Below are 20,660 nucleotides of genomic sequence, written 5' to 3'. Positions count from 1 at the left end.
GGGAGGGGATCAGTGCTGGGGCAGGGGGTTGGGGCGCGGGAGGGGGTGCAGGCTCCGAGTGGTACTTACTTCAAGCAGCTCCCAGAAGCAACTGCAGGTCCTCCCTCCAGCTCCTATGTGGAGGCGCAGCCAGGCAGCTCTGTGCGCTGCACCATCCACAGGTGCCGTCTCTGCAGCTCCCATTGGCTGTGGTTCCTGGCCAATGGGAGCTACGGAGGCAGTGTTTGGGGCGGGTGCTGCGTGAAGAGCACCCTGGCTGCCCCTCCATGTAGGAACCTGAGAGGGAACAGCTTCCAGGCTCCTGTGAGCCACAGCACATGTGGAGCCAGGCAAGCCCCGGACCCCGCTCCCTGGCTGCAGCACCGGAGCAGGGAAAACCCTGGACCCTGCTCCCCAGTGGGAGCTTAAGGGTGGGATTAAAATGTCTGAAGGGCCAGATGCAGCTCCCAGGCCATAGTTTGCCCACCCCTGTGCTAGTGGATGCTCTTCTGCTGAAGGTGTCATCTTTTGAATAAGATGTAAAATAGAGGTATTTCCTTTTAATTGTGCCTGTCCACTTATGGTACACACCCATCAGCCACCAAGGGCTTCTTTCTGGTTACCACACTCTCCTGGGCCTACTGGTTTGCAACGTATTTATAAGCAGGGCTGGCTCCAGGTTTTTTGCCGCCTCAAGCGCAAAAAAAAAAAAAAAGCCAGAACAGCAGTAGCAGCAACAACAACAACAAAACGGAGTGACACTTCTTGAAAAGTGCCGCTCCAAAGGTCGGAATGCCGCCCCTTGAAAAGTGCTGCCCCAAGCACATGCCTGGGACACTAGTGCCTAGAGCCGGCCCTGTTTATAAGATCTATTTAGTGAATTACTTAAAAAATCTTAACGCCAAATAAATACTTCTACAACAAGAAATAAGACAACAAGATGCACACAGTGAGACATGTGACACCAGACTCTGGTGCAGTGCAAATTTTATGTGGGGATTATTGATGGTTGACAGTTTAACTAGACTGTGAACTGTACATATGCAGCTGAGGCCAGACTTTGACTTGACTCTTACTTTGTTTGACATCATTTTAAGATGGACTACTTTTTATGGTGTAAAATACCATCAAAACAGGAAGTAGTGCTCAAAGTCAGAGTGTATACACAGCTGCAGCTGAGAACATGGCAATACAGCTCCTCTGCTACTTCCGAATAGAGGCAAAAATCCAGTAAATAGATATGCTCTTACCTCCTACTAATAAGTAGCTATTTGGGAAAAGAGTTTTGGCTTGCATAAGAGCTCTAGCATGGCCGGAGTGGAAGAGGTCAAATATCCCATCTGCATACACTCTAACTGGTCTGTCAACTGTGGGGAAAGAAACACAACAATGATTTGACTGGAGGATAGCTAATGTGATGACAACTTTTTAAAAGGGCTCCAGAAGTGATCCCAGTAATTGCAAGTTAGTAAGTCTAACTTTAGTGCCAGGCAAACTGGTTGAAATTATAATAAAGAACAAAATTGTGAGATGCAGAGATGAACACAATTTGTTGGGGAAGAGTCAATATGGTTTTTGTAAAGGGAAATCACGCCTCACCAATCTACTAGAATTCTTTAAGGGGGTCAACAAGCATGTGGACAAGGAGGATCCAGTGGATATAGTGTACTTAGATTTTCAGAAAGCCTTTGTCAAGTTCCCACACCAAAGGCTCTTAAGCAAAGTAAGCAGTCATGGGATAAGAGGGAAGGTCCTCTCATGGATTGGTGACTGGCTAAAAGACAGGAAACAAAGGGTAGGAATAAATGGTCAGTTTTCAGAGTGGATAGCAGTAAATAGTGCTGTCCCTCAGGGGTCTGTACTGGGATCAGGCCTATTCAACTTATTCATAAATGATCTGGAAAAAGGGATAAACTGTGAGGTGGCAAAATTTGCAAATGATACAAAATAGCTCAAGATAGTTAAGTCCCAGGCCAACTGCGAAGAGCTACAAAAGGATCTCACAAAACTGCGTGACTAGGCAACAAAATGGCAGATGAAATTCAATGTTGATAGATGCAAAGTAATGCACACTGGAAAACATAATCCCAACTATACATATAAAATGTTGGGGTCTAAATTAGCTGGTACCACTCAAGAAAGAGATCTTGGAGTCATTGTGGATAGTTCTCTGAAAACATCCACTCAATGTGCAGTGGCAGTCAAAAAAGTGAACAGAATGTTGGGAATCATTCAGAAAGCGATAGATAAGACAGAAAATATCACATTGGCTCTCTATAAATCCATGGTACACCCACATCTTGAACACTGTGGGCAGACTGGAATTGGAAAAGGCTCAGAAAAGAGCAACAAAAATTATTAGGGGTATGGAACAACTTCCATATGACAAGCGATTAATAAGACTGGGACTTTTCAGTTTGGAAAAGAGATGACTGGGCGGGATATGATAGAGGACTATACAATCATGACTAGTGTGGAGAAAGTAAATAAGGAAGTGTTATTTACTCCTCATGACCCAAGAGCTAAGGGTCACCAAATAAAATTAATAGGCAGCAGGTTTAAAACAAGCAAAAGGAAGTATTTTTTCACACAATGCACAGCCAACTTGTGGAGCTGCTTGCCAGAGGATGTTATGAAGGCCAAGACTATGACAGGATTCAAAAAAGAGCTTGATAAATTCATGGAGGACAGGTCCATCAATGGCTATTAGCCAGGATGGGTAGAGATGGTGTCCCCAACCTCTGTTTGCCAGAAGCTGGGGATGGATCACTTGATGATTACCTGTTCTGTTCATTCTGGGGCACCTGGCATCGGCCACTGTCAGAAGACAGGATACTGGGCTAGATGGACCTTTCGTCTGACCCACTATGCCATTTTTATGTACTTACGATTTTCAGTTTCAACAGGAATCGTGTAAATCCAGGTGATCAGTTTTGGCCTCTAGTAAGAATGTTGTGGGTGTTTTTTTCCTCCTCAGATATGCAGAATTACAGTGGGTAAATGTAAAATGTTTTATTCCACTTACTCGTCTACATCCTTGTGATGGGGAACCTGTCCCACACTGGACTCTAAGGGGTTAACAGAGCCCTTGAGCAGCTGCTCAGGAGGCGGCAAATCAGAGAGGGGTAGCAAGGAGCAGCCAATCAGGGCTGGGCTGGCCCATATAAGTGCAGCAGAGCAGCTTTGGTCACTCCCTGGAACTTGAGGAGGGAGGTAGACTGGCTGCCTTGCAGGTTGAAGGCAGTAAGCACCCTGGACAGAGCAGTGCTGCAGGCAGAGACCCAGGGAGCTAAAGGCAGCTGCTTGTGGGCTGCAGGGATATCCAGGCTGAGGCCCTGAGGGTGAAAAGGGTGCTGTGGCTGTGGGGAAGTGGCCCAGGGAAATCTACTGAGGAGTAAGGGGGTGCCGCAAGCAGTGGCCATCTAAAGGGTCCCTGGGCCTGGATCCCGAGTAGTGGGCAGGCATGAGTCCCTCCCCTTCCCCCACTTGCCACTGTGGAAGTGACTAGACATAGGCTACGTCTTCACCACCCGCCGTATCGGCGGGTAGCAATCGATTGCTCGGGGATCTATATATCACGTCTCATCTAGATGCGATATATCGATCCCCGAACACGCTTATATCGATTCCAGAACTCCACCAACCCGAATGGAGTTGCGGAGTCGACATGGGGAGCCACGGACATCGATCCCGCGCCATGGGGACGGTGAGTAATTCGACCTTAGATACTTCGACTTCAGCTCCGTTATTCATGTAGCTGAAGTTGCGTATCTGAGATCGATTTTCCCCTGTAGTGTAGACCAGCCCTAAGGGACTATGACATTCCCCAAGAAGCGAGGAGTACAGCGTGTGGCACAGCTGGAGGGCTGTGTCACAAAGACAATGCCCTGGTCCTGGGAGTGACGTGGATCCCAGGAGCAGAAGTGACAGTGGCAGGATGCCACCAGAAGAGGGAGCCCCGGCTAGCAGAGCTGATCCCTGGAACATCCAGCAGCGGGCACTGCAGTGGTGAGTCCTATCCCATCAGAATCCTTTTTACTGTGTTCTCCTCAAGTTGGCCTCTTTATTATCCTCCGTTTTCCCTGAATTCTTACTCAGAAAAAGGTCTTTTTCCTGTCTCACTCCATTTGTGTCATCTCACATTTTTCTCTGCTCCCTGCCTTTTTCTCTTCCTCAGCTTAATGCTGTACACACGTTTGTTTCCTCCTGCATCTACACCTTTCCTCTTCCCTCACACTCTTCTCCTTTCTGATTAACCTTTCTTTCTTTCCCATTCTTATTGCCTCCTACTGTTTGCTCCCTGCTACCCATCTCTTCCTGCACCCCACTCTTCATGCCCTGGCAGTGGGCTGCAGGCCTAAAGAGGACCTGCTTCACTGAGTGGCATGCCTGGCCATTTGGCTACAGATAGGCAGTCCCTATACAATTGGAAGAGAAACAACTGGGGCTCTGAGCTCCAGAGCTGCTGCTGCCATGCAGCAGAAAGACATGTCACTGCTCAGGATGACCATATCTCCCATGACTCAGATGAAATGTGGAGAAAACCATGTTTCTTGGAAAACTCACTGGGAAGATGAGGATGCTTCCTCAAAGCAGGGTAATCGGCAGCTTTTTGGGGCCCCCTGTAAAACCATCAGTTGGGATCCTCCCCACCATCTGAAAGGTCCATGATCCAGAGTATGATCTACCATAAACTCCTCTGCTATGATACCAGATTAGAGGGGAACAGATGAGGAGTTTAACACTTGTCTGTGCGTTATGCAAAGGGAGTTAGAAAAATAGTGGATCAACATTTTCATTTAGACAGGTGGAGGAAGGAATTTGTAATGTGGCCATCCAGGGTCTCAATAAAGGGAGAGGCTCCCTAATTCTCCAGGGCTGTAATTAGTCAGTCAGCATGAATCAGCTCAGACCCCATACCATTTGGAACTGGAGATTGGACACCAAACATCACACCATCATTGTGGGGGCCCTGATGCTATGGTGTTGCCTGCACTGCAGGCCTTGACTGTCATTGTAATGTCAGAAAGGAAAAAGTGATTTCTCAGCACATCATATAGGTACTCAGGCAAAGTACATATACACTCATAAGCTGTGGTGATGTCAGAGGAGATATATCACAGCTCTGATGCAGAGACCATGAAGTGTGTTTCGAAATGTGAGGAAAACACTCATTTTAGCCAGTATCCCATGTGATTTCAGTATGCAAATAACCTGTGTGTTGAGATTTGCTGAGTTACCTCTGATGTCCAGATCTCACTGCCCAGCATTTTTATAATTGTTCAAAAATTAAACTGTACTTTTAACAACTACATTAACGTGGGTGGTCTGTATCTCTAAGAAAACATAAATATCCTTTTGTTACACCTCCCTGAGCCTCAGTCAGGTAACATATGCTGCTCCTCCTCCCAACTGAAGAGTACTTTTGTAATAGTGAAATACATTCACAACTGAAAGGCTGTGTCTGTGGAAGCTGCTCTTAGTGCTGTTAATGCTGCTGTCAGCAAAGACGTCCAGTTAATCAAGACTCACCTGGCGTTCCCAGGCGGGCCTGAGTGATGGTTAGTTTCTCATGTGGGGCTTGGCACTGACAGCTTATTTCATCTGCAAATGGAGCAGGTGCAATCAGAGTCTGGAAGGCAATGGAGCGGTAGAGACAGAAAGAAACAAAACAAAAATTACATGAGCAAATATCTAGTTCATTCTTCAAACAGGAAGACAAACCTGAATCAATTCATTGTACGTCAGCGAGTCCTAACTGTGCATAATGATAGCTTGTTTCCTTTTTGAAATCGCTCATGAGCTCACCCAATTTATATAAAAAGTGTCAATTAAGTACTGAGGAGACTATAGTGTTTTTAAAACACCATGCAAACTAAACCTTGGTCTTAGTCAAGAAGCTCTAATGTTTTGGAAGTGGTTCAGGAAAATAAACAATCTAGCCACACATTGAATTCAGGTCTCTCTGGTTACCAGCCCAGTGTGTAAGAAGCTTAATTCTTGGACTGTCGATTGTAGGAGCTTTCTCTTTCCCTGGGCTATGTCTTGTCTACTGAGGAAATCCAAAACAATCAGCTGGCACAGTAACTTGTCTACTGGAGGACAAGTTGAGTAGGGTTCCATTTTCCTTAGTGTCTTTCCTGCAGTTTTCAGATAAAACATCTACTTTTTGTATTTATTATGTGACCATGGGATAGTTGCACTTAGATCAGTGTCCAGGAGGTAAAATGCTCAGTTATATTAGAAGTAACTGAAACTGATTAGATACTAGGATTTTGGAAGACACTAACGGACCATCTCCTCACTAGCTTTTGAGTGGATTGGGCACAAACTCCACCCACTGACAAAAATTAGATATAAACTACCTCTGTTGAATTTTTCATGAAGCAAGCGTCCTTGATACTTCATTTTATTATTGACAAAGGGCAAACAAAGTCAGGGCTGGACTAAGTCTGACGGACTTATCTGGAATTCCTTTCATTATTATTTTTTTGTATTGCAGTAATACTTAGACTCCCTAACTGAGGTCCGAGCCCCATTTTATTAGATGGGGCTATATATACATATACTAAGAGACAGTGCCTGAACAGTTTATACTTGAAAGGTACAAGAAAGACAAAAGGTGGGAGAAATGAGGTGGTATATCCCCATTTTACAGATAGGAACCTCCTGATGCAACAAGAGATTGAATGTTTTGTCAGGAAGTTATCAGCAATTATAACCGTGGGTATTAGATGCCTTGCACCGTGTGATTTATTAAGGGGGGAAATACCATTTGCTTGTTAGTTTTGAAATCCATTAGTTGAAAGTAGTAATCAATTAACAATAAAAAGGTTTCCTCCTTTATCAAAAGCAAATACATCCCCTATTAATCTTTGGGATTTCATGATCTTGCATCATCTGTCTTGTTGTTTTGCTCTTTGGAAGAGACTGCATGGAGCACACCCAGTTGTCATATCTGTTATCTGAGCACTCAATAACAAAATATTTCTTGCCCTTTAGTTACATTTTTCAATACTTAGAAGACTGCTATGTCATTTAGTGGGCATTTTTCAGCAATGCCAGACCACTGTGTCTCCTTTTAGCAAATTTTTCCCACTTACCTCTTTTCTTTTCTTGGAATGGCTGATATGAGTTCACACTGATGACTAGCGTTTGCTCTTAATTTAGGCCATTCTTGTAAATGTATTTTTTTTGATGATGAATCTCCAAACTTAAGAGGCACTTGCAATGGGACCCTTTGTTTTGTGACCTGAGAGGGTGGCTTCCAGTGTTACATAAAGGTGAACCCTAGGATTTGTTTGTAGCCTATTTTGGTTGGGATTCACCACCAATATTGCTTCTATAAAACTCTCATCACTCCTACAAATTTAAAAAATCTCCTGTATTGCAGTGACGCTGCCCTACTTTCACTGATGCCTTCATCATGTTAAATGCAGCTGCCACGCACTGACAAAATTAAAAATAAAATATGGGAAAATCAAACTTTCTGTTTGGGTTCTGTGGAAGGGAATCCTGCTCAACTAGCTGCCCACACAGCACAGTGCACACTCGTTTCTTTATTTTCTAATCATTGTCTTTTGGCTTCTGTCTCCATGAGAGTTGAGCGCTAAATTGCCTTTTTATCTCCAAGCAATGTCAAGTTACACAACATCCCACACAGGCTGCTTCATGCTGGGATAAAGAGGAAGGCAAGAATGTTAAAACAATAATGGATATGGTCTGAGGCCTACAACTGGTCATCACATCCGAGCTAGGTACAGGCTGTTTCCTGGGAGATTATTTGAAGAAAATAGGTCTGGTTTGCAGCAAGAGGTTTTTTTATTTTTATTTTTTTGCTTGTCAAACAGAGTAAACCTTTTACCCATATACATTTCTTTGCAATACTGAGCAGCTTTTTCTTTCGGCCCCAACTAAAGCCAAGTGCATCCTGTTTTAGCTTCCCACTAGCCTGGGTCTTGTTGGAAAAGGTCTTCCCAATTTTTTTCTTACCATGTGATTGCTCAACCTTCAGACATTAAAACGAACAGTAATTAGGGACAAGTGACTAAAATCAGGAATATGTCAAGGAGGAACACACATTCAGAAATGCATACAAATAATGTGCTTATAGATCAAACAGAATACAAAGGAGACTCAATTGGTACCTGAGGCTGTGTCAGTGAATCTAGATGAGGAAAAACTGTAGCTGAACCTTGTCACTTTTGGAAATGGAACTGGCCATCCAAGTTACTTAGCCCTTGAACGCTGAGGGAAGTAAATTGCAATGCCTAAATGCCTTTAAAAATCTGGGCATAAGTGTCAAAGTTAGCCCTGGGCTATAGTAATTGTAAATACAATGTGAAATCATCTTGACAACACTGAAATTCCCCCTTCCCCTTCTAACAGCTTGAAAACTGTTTCAGCTAAACTGGAGCCATAGTATAGACCAGGCTTGGGTGGCCCAAACTATTTTTATTGAATCAGTTTCAAAATCACCTTCAACCAATTCAGCAAAATCAGTGGTTTTGAAATCAGGTGAGTATAAATCACAGGTGACCAACCTGAGCCTGAGAAGGAGCCAGAATTTACCAATGTACATTGCCAAAGAGCCACAGTAATACGTCAGCAGCCCCCTATAAGCTCCCCACTCCCAGCACCTCCCGCCCACTAGCAGCCCCACTGATCAGCACCTCCCCCTCCCTCTCCACACCTCCCGATCAGCTGTTTCGTGATGTGCAGGAGGCTCGGGGAGGGGGATGGGAGGAGGGAGGACACGGCAGGCTCAGGGGATGGGGCGGGAAGGTATGGAGTGGGGGCAGGGCCTGTGGCAGAGCCAGGGGTTGAGCAGTGAGGATCCCCCAGCACACTGGAAAGTTGGCGCCTGCAGCTCCAGCCCCAGAGTCGGTTCCTATACAAGGAGCCACATATTAACTTCTGAAGAGCTGCATGTGGCTCCGGAACCACAGGTTGGCAACCCCTAGCATAAATGGTTCAGGCCACCCAACCCTATGGCTCCAATTAGTTTTTTAAATGGTTAGAATTTGTCGGGAAATCTCCTTGGTGTAGACAAGCCATCTCCCTTTACCTGAAGATCCCTCTGCACCAGCTGAGCAGTGGATCTAATTTTGCATGTCTCCCTGCCAGTCAATTTAGGTGTGGAGGATCTGGCACTAAGAGTGGTTTGAGATCCACATTATCTCTGCACCTGGTTTTTGTCCATTCACATGAGTAATTTCTAAGGTACCCATGTATTCTTGGCTCAATATCCCTAGCTATGGCTGACAAACACAGATCAGATTATTTAGTTTCTTTTTATTTGAGTGCACAAAGAATGTTGAAATAACAGGGCTTGCTTGCTTGCTATGTCCCCACCAAGGAAATATCTCTCTCCATCCATTTGCCAGCATATTATATTTCAAACAGATTACCAACTAGGACACTGAAGGTAACTGTTTTCTCTCCATTTATCCCCCTCTGCCAGTGACTGCAGAAAAACACTGAGCCAGAGAAAATGTAAACAAATAATAATTTAGTTAAAAAAGAAGAATATTAATAAACAGTGTGGTTAATTCTGCCATGGTGGCATCTACCTGGATATAGTTATTCAGGAACTGCTGTCTGTTTCTGGTGCAGTTCCGATGCCTGACATTTGCAGCAGGAGGTGGGGGGGGGGGGGGGTTGTTGCAGAATATGGACTGGCTCCTTATTTTTCTTCGTGTTTTATGACCTGATTGTTGAACCTTAGCTGATTTACTGTTGAAAAGGACACAGGTGAACAGAGGCAATAATTTATAGAAAATTTTGGAACTGACTTCCTCATTTTTTCCCCTCAAAGAGAATAGTTTTTATAAAGGGTTTGAGTTCCCTTCCTCTGACTCTGTATAGTAGCAAGGAATTCAAATGTCTCCAAAGGGGAGGAAAAAGCATCAGAACGCTTGCCAGGAGAAGCCCCCAGTCCAGATCACTTCCTTAAGCTAGTAAGAATAGACCTATAGGCCCAGCTTTCCTCTTCTTACCAGGGAAACTTTCTAGGAGAGTTTATCTCAGATTATGATGAGTTTTCTGAGATTTCTCCAATTACTCTGAATGAATTCATTCAACACAGTAGAACTGGCAGAGCTATACAAGGAGGAATTTGGCTCCTGGATTCTAAATCAGATAACTGTACAACAATTATTAAAGGCACGCTGTCTAAATATATTTTACAAGGTGCTGTTACTTGTGACCCCTACAATTTCTATAACTTTGTGAGAATGGGGTGGTAACTGATGTAAGGTTAGGGTGACCAGATGTCCTGATTTTATAGGGACAGTCCCAATATTTGGTTTTTCTTTTCATATGGAGTCCTATTACCCCCCACCCCCATTACGATTTTTCACATTTGCTATCTGGTCATCCTGTGTAAGGAACTCTCTCCCCTTCCATCTATTGTAAAACTGAGACAAAAGGTCTGAGGAGCAGATTGTATTTGCACAGACGGTCATCAGCGGAGAGACCTACTTTGCAAAATGATCAATGTTTGGCTGCTTTGGGTTAAAATGTACTTTAATCTTGGTTGCAAGGGTAATGAAATGTTCATCTTTATTGTATAACAAAAGGGCAGCAGAATTATCCTTAGCCTGCTCTAATTCAGGGGGGTTACCCTAAGCTTACCTCATTTGCTAAGCAGGGAGTAGGGATGCCAACTCTAAGTGAAAGTCAGAGGAGATGGAGGCAGGGGTTTTTACCTAGTGGCATGACCTCTGTTTAAGGAGTTCTAGAGATCATTTTACCCTCCCTCTCCAGTGTTTAAAAATAAACTCAATCAAGAGTCCTTATTTCTGCTCCATAATCACTACTGCTGAAATCACTGAGCAGGTCTAGGGTCATGAACATTAGACCTGGTTTGTGGACAGTGTCATGGTGAAAGGCAACACAGTGGATGCAGCAACAGTGAGGTTCCCCGCTACCCAGTGAAATCGCTTAAAAAATGGGCTAAGTGGTGGATTGCATTCTAGCATTGCAGCTAGAGGCAGTGAGCAATGTGAGCGGCAAGCAGAAGCAGCAGTGAGGAGTGGCAGGGATGACTGTGGCAGGGGTCACCTGTGGCAGCAGCGGCATTGCGTGACCATTTCCCCCCTTCAGAAGTGGGAGGTGAAGCCGTGTCAATGCATTGCTGGATTCTGTGACTTTGCTGACCTCACACAACAAACCATGAGTGGGTGCAGTGGAGGGAAAGAAGAGTGGTACGTTAATGGCCATTTGTCCATTGGCCTTTCACACAGCAAGGTGGGAAACTGAGGCAAAGGACTGCCCAAGATACCATGGGGGCAGTTGCTTATTTATAGTTTGCATGCTTTTGAGTCACTGTGGTATTTTCCCAAAGTAATACTGTATTCCCTCTCTCGTAATAAAAGTTTTCTTTTGTTGTGCAAACACTCAGTGCTTGTGAGCGGGGATGTCTTGCCTCTTAGTGAATGTCTACACAGTATTTCAAAACCCACAGCCGTGAGTCTCAGTCTCTAAGTCTACAAATTTGGGTCTGTGCTACAGCACTAAAAAAAGCTGTATAGGCGTTTGGGCTTGGCCTCTGAGGCCCAGAGAAGTGGATAAATTTTAGAGCTCCAGCACCAGCTGCAATGTCTACAATGCCGTTTTTAGTGCCTTAGTGTGAGCCCTGCAAGCCTGAGTCTGTAGTTCTGGCCTCTGAGACCCAATCCTGTGGATTTTAAAATGCAGTGTAGACATTCCCCTGGATGGCTGTAAGGGTGGTGTTTAGTTTCCCTATTTTCTGGGTGGGGATTCAAGGTGGTTCTGTTTAATATTAAGAGGAACATTTATAAAAAAGTTAAGAGGAACTGTAGATCTTGAACTCAGCCCTTTTTGCTGCTGCTATCACCTTGCAGTTTTTCAGTTGGTTTATTTGATATGTTTGACAGCGTTTAGTGTACAGTCTGTTTCATTATATCCCTTAGAACAGGGATGGGTTAGTTTTGTTTGTGTGGGGTCTTTCCCACAGCAACAAGGGAGAGAAAAAACAGTAAAACCACAGAATTAGCAGAAGGATTCAGGGACAATACGTTACGCTACTTTTATCTCATTTTTTAACTTCCTAGATTTCAAGTTGACAGTCTTTTAAAACAAGAGAGAGACTTTGGACCAGTTCCAAAATAGTACACTGATTTCAGTGGAACTAATCACATGCATAAGGACTAACCATGTGAGGACTTGTAGTACTGGACCCATAGGTTGCAAACAATGACTACAAATCAGGAAACGTGAAAATCTGAGGGGAAAATCTAAAGCACATTCAACACATTTGTTAAGAATAAAATACTACCAAAAATCTTATAAGTAACTGAAGAATGAGAAATATACACATGCTGGGTCTGCTAAAACATGAGCATTCCTTGCAAATGAAGAATCTCTTAAGGCAGCAGTTTTCAAACTGTAGCAACCCAAGGACCCCCATTTTGATTGAAAAATTTTCTCAGACCTGCAGGCGCCACCCCTACCCCATCCCTTCCCCTAAGGTCCCACTCCCTCTCCTCTTCTTCCCACTCTACCCTTGCCCCTCCTCTTCCCTGCCTCTTTGTGCCCCAAGTGTGCCCCATCCCCGCTCCTCCTCCTGTTCAGCGGCGTGCAGGAGGCACTGGGAGGGAGGGGGAGGAGTTGATCAGTGGCACCGTTGAAAAACGCTGCCTTAAGGACTATCTAGGTCTGCCACTGGATACTCAAGGAATGCTTCTTGAAGGACCAGGTGTTCAGGGAGTGAATTTTTACTCCTGGGGATAGGTGTCTGATTTAAGATTATCTTTTTTGCATCTATTGTTTCATGATATTACCTCACAATTATAAATTTAAACTATATTATCAGTAACCATGACCCAGCTGAGGTGTATTACACTGCAATTACAATTTAACTGCCCCTTATCTCTGTGTACCTCCAGGTAAAGATTCTGCAAGTGGAATTTAGTTAAAAGTTCTGTTGATGATGCATGAACCAGAAGAGAATCCAGCTCATTCTCCCAGATTTCTATTGGTTCTGCAGAGCTAATATGAATAGAGTAATTCAGAATACTCTATTTATATTTTTAATAATATTTTTTAAAAATTCATCCAATTTGCAAACAATCCAGACAGCCTTTTTTCAAGTACTGTCTGGGCTTCATCCTTCATAAAGTCATGTTATGCATCACTAATCTTTGTATAATAATTATTGACTGACTAATAATCATAAGAAGCAAGTATAAGTTTCAGAAAGAAAGGAACAACGCAGAAAATTCTTCCCATCATTTTACAAAAGCGTGTGGTGATATGTATAGATTCATAGCTTTGTATGGCCAAAAGAGACCATTATGATCTAGTCTAATCTGCATGTCAAAAAGTGGTTTCTGCATCAAGCCCAAAGTCTCTATCTCAACCAGAAATGATTGTTTAGAAAGTATGACATATTTTAGAGGTATGTTGGGTCCCAAACTCAAACAAAACACAAGTGAAAGAACCAAATATGTTCCAAACATCAGGTACACGAGATGGAAAAAGACACAGTTCTGCAATTCAACACTGCCTCGGTACAGACAAGCATTTCATGGGAGTTAGCCGCCAACACAGAACCACAAAAGAACAACCTGAGGGCAAGCCATTATTTAATACTTCCATCAAGCTAGCAACATCTACCTCTGGTCCTAGGTCAGCTTAATTACACTGCATGGGGCATGAAGTTTTTCATGGCCTTGATCAATGTAATTATGCTGACCAAATTTTATAGTGTAGACCAACCCTTAGTTTCAGCCTATCTTTGTATATAGAGCTGGCTGTGTCAGTGGTTTCTATATATGTATTTCTGACATGTGAATAGTTCTTAGCTCCTTCCTATGTTTTTTTTCTGCTTTAGTATTTTTTATGTAGTAAATTCCTTGCTTTTGCTGTCTAGTTACACTAGCCTTTTTACTCATCTTCCTAGGCTGTGATATAGACATTCACAATAACTGAAATAAGCACTGTTTGAGAAATAGACAATGTTCGACTGAAACATCAAATTCCAAATAGCATAACACATATATGTGAGCAAGAAATACAATACATTCTATAGTATATAATATTTGCAACAATTCTCCTATCTTGTGTGTGACTCTAGCAAAGACATCTCCGTAGTTCTGTATATCTGACCAATAAATAATGCAACATCTTGTTGCCAGGGGTACAGCATATTTAGATATGTAGCAATGGTGTGTCTCTCAGTGAAGTGAAAGGCAAATCACAATCTAATTCTTGGTGGTGACATGCTGCAGGCAAAGAAAAAATATTTTAAAAGTGTGCCAAAGAAAGTTATGTGCATACAAACAGAGGCCAGATTTGATACCCTTTTTAAATTTTTGGTCCAAAACAGCCAGAAATCATGAATACTAGTTTTGAGTCCATAAACAGTACACAACTTGTGCAGGGCTAAGATCAACCACATTTAGTCAAACCATGCCTTTTTTAAAATGTTCAGACACAGCCTTATTACACAGTCATCTGCTCTAATGCTCCTTTTCCCATGACATCTGTACCCCAGCATAGATCCAAATTGAAGAAGAGCCGATGTCAGGCTCCCTAAATCACACCACATTGTGGAAAAACAAAAGCCTGGCTGGTTTTGTAACTATAATAAAGCCCTTTACATCTATAATGTTACTAACTATAAAAGTTAAAATCATATGCATTTGGCATTTGTTGAGAGGTTTACCTGTGTGAACTGGTAAGAATATCTGAAATACTTCTAGAGCAGTTATGTATGAATCATCCTGAATCATTGTTTAAATATCAGATCAAATAAAAAGGAAAAAAAGTCAGCGATCAAAATATTGAAAGTCAAGGCTAATACAATTTTTAGAAATAGCTTCTTCAAATTTCATACTTAGTCGCATCAGTAGGGAATAATCTCTACAGCCATTATAGCTTTGGTTTAAACCATTATTATGGCTCCACCAAGTGAGACTAATATATAGTAATCTTTCTCATCTACTCTTAACTGAACTGTTAGTGTTTTTCAAAGCTCCTGAATGATTTCACCAGCACAACTAGCATATTTTTTAAAAATTACTGTAAAAATGATTAAAGCCTCTAAGATCAAATTTTCAAAAGTTTCTAAGTGACTTGAGAGTCTAAGTCCTCTTTTCTAAAGGAACTGAAGGCATTTAGGAACCTAAGTCTCATTGAAAGTTAATGGGACTTAGGCTCCCAAGCCCTATAGGTGCTTTTGAAAATTTTACTGTACAGACTTATTTTGGAAGGAAGAGACATACAGTATGAGTAAAGAAAACTCCCACTGCACTTAAGTGAAAGGTCAAACCAAGTGGTAGTCCTTCAAGTTTGTTTTCAGGTAAGTTTCTATGTGTATTGTTTTCAACTGCAGCACTGTAATTATAAATTGTTGTTGCTTTTTTTGTTGTAGACACTGTCTGGGATTGTCTCCAACCCCACGTGAGGCTCTGCATTGTTGTTATTATTTATTTAATATTTAGGTTTTGGTAATTCCCACTGGGCAATAGATGCTTTCCCAACCTGGACGAAGACAAAGGCCTTGATCCTGCAAGGAGCCAGTAGCTGTCCACAGGGAATTAACTGCAGAATCAAGCCCAAAGACTGCATCATCATAAACAAACTAAATAAATAAGTTCAGACAGCTGCATCTTCCAAATTACTCCCCCTCCTCTCCAATCTTCTCTATTCCACATGCCTCTGCTTCCCAGCTAAACTAAGGGCTTGCCTATGCCGTGGGTTTTTAGCCACTAGGTAGCTGCATTGGCGCAAACCCCTAGTGTAGACATGGTGCACCAGTTTAAAAAATACAATTTGCACTGGTGCAAATTATCCCATTTTCAAACAGTTGGCGCTTCCATAACCAGACGATGTCTGCAGTATAAGTGTATACTGGAATAGCAACACTTGGATAGCTGCACCAGTGGCTAAAACCCACATTGTAGACAAGACTACAATAGATTGTTTCATTGTTTGAGGCGAAGGTCACTGAAGGAGTGTGAAGAACGGAGCTATTAATTGGCAGGCAGATGCATGAAAATAGGGAACACAGAGTAGGCAAAGTTAGAGGGAAGGATGGAACAGGGAGTATCTACTTCAATATGAATTCTTAGTGGAGCTCTGACTGGCTTTTTTTAGTTCAAAAATCCCAGACAGTGCCTGGAAAAAAAAAGAAAATCATGACAATTTAAATAAAAACAGTGCTACATATAGGAAAAACTCATATTTCAATACACATTGAAACTTACCTGAAAACTGACTTCAGTCTCTCCTGTTTTCCTCATTCACTGAAGGACACAAAAGTTTCCTTTAACCCTACTGTGACACTCCGTGCCAAGATGGCGGCCTCCATGACATAAAGTCAGAGGGATTGACTGACTGAAAAAGAAATATTTACATTGTGACAGATATATTAATTAAAATATTTGCTGTTTTGGGGAACCAAATAAGCAATTCTTTTTTTAATTAAAAAGCCAATAACAGTAGATATCCGCTATACAAAATATCCATTTATGAAGTCCTACTAACTCCTATTGCTTCTGTGAAAATATGTATTGACCTATGCAAAGTTTCATTATTAATTAATGGACACTTTCTTCAAGCATTTCATGTTATTTGATATAATTTTGAATATGTATATTTAGTTTTTAAAAATAGTTTGTTTGTTTTTTAAACTGCCTATACAAAAAGTTCAGGGCATGCTGACTATTCATTACTCTCAGACTAACATAATGACCACCCAGCTTCATGGAAAAAAAATCATTTGTAAATAACACAAACTCAGCTCACCAGTATTACATAATTGCCTGGTAACAAATTAAAATACAGTGTAATAGAAATATAGCAAAGTTCTTTTAATTAGGACTCCCCAGTAGATAGCCTTGTATCCCAGTTAAGTTGCTGTCTCAATTAATGATCCAACCCAACTCCCATTGACTTCATAGGAGTTGGTTCAGCAACTAAGAGAGGAGGCTATTTAAAAAATCTGAAAAAACTTAAAATGAATCAAGTACTGTGCTTAATAAGAATAATGGACTAGATCCTCAGTTGATATAGTGGCATAGTTCTATAGTTTTCAATGGAGCTATGGTGACTTACACCAGATAAGGATCTGGTCGCATAAACACTACTTTCCATCTTTAGTTGATCTTTATTAGCTCTTTTAATCTTTATCATTTTTGTACGTAAAGAACAAAGCTTAGAAATTCAAGCCTTTTATTACTCTGTTAAGTTCCATTTAACCCTTCTGGCCGTTGGCTATCAATGTTTTCACTTTAAGACACACTTTTGCCAAAAGAGTTCTGATTAAGCAGCAGTCGGGACCATTCACTATCATGGGGATAGTGGACTGTATTCTTAAATATTCAGGACCATTCACTATTAGGTGGAGTATATTGTATTCTTAAATATTCTGACTTCTCTATTTCAACACTGGCACATTTCTTTCAGCAAGTATGGAGGTAAGGCAGATATGTAGTCCCACAATCTCATCTTGGAAGTATGAGTTTTCTATAAATCTTTATTCCAAGGGTCTCTATTGTCATTACTGATGTATTAATATTCATGAAGCTCTAAAACAGATCAAAATGAGTTCCAGTTTTATTCATGTATTTTGGTTGCCACTTTCATTTCCATAGGAATTCTACTGGAATGACTGATACCTGCTTCACACTGACATTTCTTCCTTTAAATTCTTTTTATGTGGCAGGACAGAAGGGATATAATGTATTCATAAGTGTTATATTATGTGGAAGAAAAACCTTAACAAACAGCATTAGTAAACATAATGCAATACAAACATTAACAAAAGCCCACCCAAAGCCTTTCCATTTATAAATTAAGAGGTTTTTTTAAAAAAATTGTTAGTTAATTATAAGAAGAGCTAGTGGAAAATGTTAATTTAGGCCAATTCCAGCAACTGTTGCTATTTGTCAGAACAGTATAATATTTGAAATATAATGTTAAATGTGATTATTGAAGTTGGATTTTTTAAAATTGTTTTAATTAAGGTTGTGATTTAATTTTGGTGGTAAATGATCTCATTTCCAGTGCAAAACTATTGCATAAGTCATAGTGTCACACTTTATTGATATCCATTTCTCAGACTTCCTTTATATGTATCATCATTATCCATGCCTTGTGGTAACACACATAGGGAAAGGTTAACAATTACCCTTGCCTAGAATAATAAACTAGACAATCTTAAATGCAGAACAACAATAAAAACATTCCAAATGTAAGAAAGATTAGCACATGAAAATACACAGCTCTAGGATGTTTACACTTAGGCTGCAGCACCCCGAATGGAGCCTGTGCTTGTTTGACTGTGAAGTGGCCTGGGTTGCCTGGATGAGCCTTTTGTCACCTTCAATCAAAGACTAACAACTTGTTTTATTATCACACACCTTTCCCCGCCCCCCCAGTCCCATTTCTCCACACTGCTTCTTCAAACAGCCTCTTGTAATCAATTGGCAAGCTCTACTCTCGGATATAAAGGATTGGTGGCATTTACCATAATTTAGAGCCCTAAATCTCATTAGAAGCCTGCCCTCCAAAGTTCTTTATGACTTTAGAAAAGCAGCAAGTAACACATCATTATCTTCTCTTATTTGTTAAAGAGCTGAATCCTGCCTGATGGAGAATGAACCTGCAGAACCCTGGGAGTGAAACTGAACACTGATGGAGGAATAGGGTTTTTAATGCAATACATCAGACATACAGCGATAAAGGAATTCTCTACCGTATGTGCAGCCAGCTTCTCTGAATGTACTGTTGTCACACTAATTATTTAAGATCTGCAGCTCTTCTTTTAATGCAGCTTTCCTGAGTCACATGCTTTCTATACCTGAAGTGAAATCATGGAAGCGTACGCTGGAAATCTCATTAGAACCTTTTAGAAATGTGAGTGATCTTGCCATATCATTTTTCCCCCACATGCATCCTTAATTCACTGTCTTTTATTTAGGGATGTGGCAATTCTGCTTATCTGTCATTTTATTTCCCAAAGTCAGCACAAAAACGAAGAACAGGCGAGTATACAATGAACAGCCTTGCTGTAAATCCGAACCTAAGAGAGGCTAAAGAAAAATGCCATTTTTACATTTTCTGACATTGTTATAGAAAGAGACCTGCCATAACAGAATATTAACCTCTTCCTCACAGACAAAACCACAATAATCCTAAATAGTCTGTATTTTTTCCACAGCTGGCACAATAGTTTTTTGTAATCCAAGTTCTCCCAGTGCAGACCCTAAGCACAATCAACTGAGATAGGTTAGGCTGCAGTTGAATTCATATTTACATGTTAAATCTTTGAACAATTGATTCCTTTACATTCTAATAAGGCAAAGAGCTCTTGGGTGACAAATACATGCATCCTTTGTCTTTACTTACCAACCGAGGCTGAGGGCAAGTGTGTTCTATCTCCTCCATGGTTTCTGAAAGAAGCTCATTAGAAAGGGATTTTGGGATACCTGTTTCTGACTCAGCATCGGTGGTGAGCACTGGCATGGCCAGTGAATGTTTGTTTTTCTCCGCGATGCCCTCTTTGCTGTTCTCTTTGCAGCCAGATAATGTTTTTCTTTGTCATGTAATTCCCTCCCCCACCCTCATCTTTCTTCTCTCTCCATTCCCTTGAGGAATTAAAGGTTTTTCTTTCAAGGAGAAGCGAAGAGGCAAGGCCTTAGTTTATCACTATAACAACCAGTCAGCAACAGAGCAGCTGATGTGGGATACAGTATTCTCATTTGCATGAAGTCTTCTGGTTGGTTACTGTCACCATAGTACCACTCCATCTGATGGATGTGCTGTATTGACAATAGATGATACACTCAGCACCAGAACTTTTGGAAGGAGGGGTTATTTAGCACGATAGAACTTTTGTTAATGTGAACAAACACAGTTGCACTCTACATATCAGACAACCCCCCTTCCCAAGATACATATTAAAATTATCCCAAATTATACCCCCTTCTGACATGATTAATGGAGGAATGTACTCATTTTTTGCATGTAACCAAGCTTTAATTAGCATTGCACTCTGTTGGATGGAGATTTATAGACAAAAACTGAGGACCACATTTTTGTGTATGGGGACTAAGATGCATGTGCAAAAATCTGTGCATTTATTGCACATACAAAACCCATAGTTCCAGCAGGCACAATTACAAATAGTTACATACAGATACCAAATATGAATGTAAAAGCTCATTCTAGAGTCTAGGTGATTCCTTGAAGTCCTGGCTGAGACACAATGGTAAGGTGATGTGGTGAAGCTTGCATTGCTACTGTCCATGCACAGCGTGTAAGACTGGGAGTCAAACAACTGTCCTGACTCTGCCATTAGCCTCCCATGTAACAGGGGCAAGTCACCTAACCTATATCTACTTCAATAATACTTCACTCTGAGATCTTTTTTCTTTATTGCACTATAAAAGTGCAAGTATTGCTTTTCTAAATTGAAATCACAAGGCAATTAACAGCTTGATATAGCTGTTAGCTAAAGATCAGTGACCTATACAGCATTCTGTGTTGCCAAGGATGTGTACTACTGACATGGTAATGCTGTTTATATAGAGAGAGGCCAGGTCTACACTGCGACTTTAAATCGGTTTAATGGCCGATATACCGATTTAACGCTGTATCCGTTCACACGACGTCGTCATTAATATCGAGTTAAACGGCTCCTTAAATCG

General features: G+C 41.5%; 1 protein-coding gene across 4 annotated transcripts in view; it reads right to left on the bottom strand.

Annotated features, from left to right (window-relative positions):
* Positions 1-20,660, bottom strand: part of PCYT1B (phosphate cytidylyltransferase 1B, choline) — a 78,835-nt gene that overhangs the window by 24,301 nt on the left and 33,874 nt on the right. For 2 of the 4 annotated variants that reach the window (XM_032772420.2, XM_032772426.2), the window contains exons 1-3: positions 19,360-19,653; positions 5,512-5,611; positions 1,230-1,346 (exon numbers count right to left, since the gene is read on the bottom strand). In XM_032772420.2, coding sequence (XP_032628311.1) covers positions 1,230-1,346; positions 5,512-5,611; positions 19,360-19,476 — 334 coding nt within the window. In that variant the 5' untranslated portion in view covers positions 19,477-19,653. Of the gene's footprint in view, positions 1-1,229; positions 1,347-5,511; positions 5,612-16,214; positions 16,345-19,359; positions 19,654-20,660 lie in introns of those variants that run through there. The other 2 variants (XM_032772423.2, XM_032772422.2) reach the window with 2 other exon arrangements.

Source organism: Chelonoidis abingdonii, chromosome 1, assembly GCF_003597395.2.
Source record: "Chelonoidis abingdonii isolate Lonesome George chromosome 1, CheloAbing_2.0, whole genome shotgun sequence".
Taxonomy (NCBI): Eukaryota; Metazoa; Chordata; order Testudines; family Testudinidae; genus Chelonoidis; species Chelonoidis abingdonii.
The sequence above is the reverse complement of the archived record's forward strand: the minus strand, read 5'-3'. Positions and strand labels throughout refer to the sequence as shown.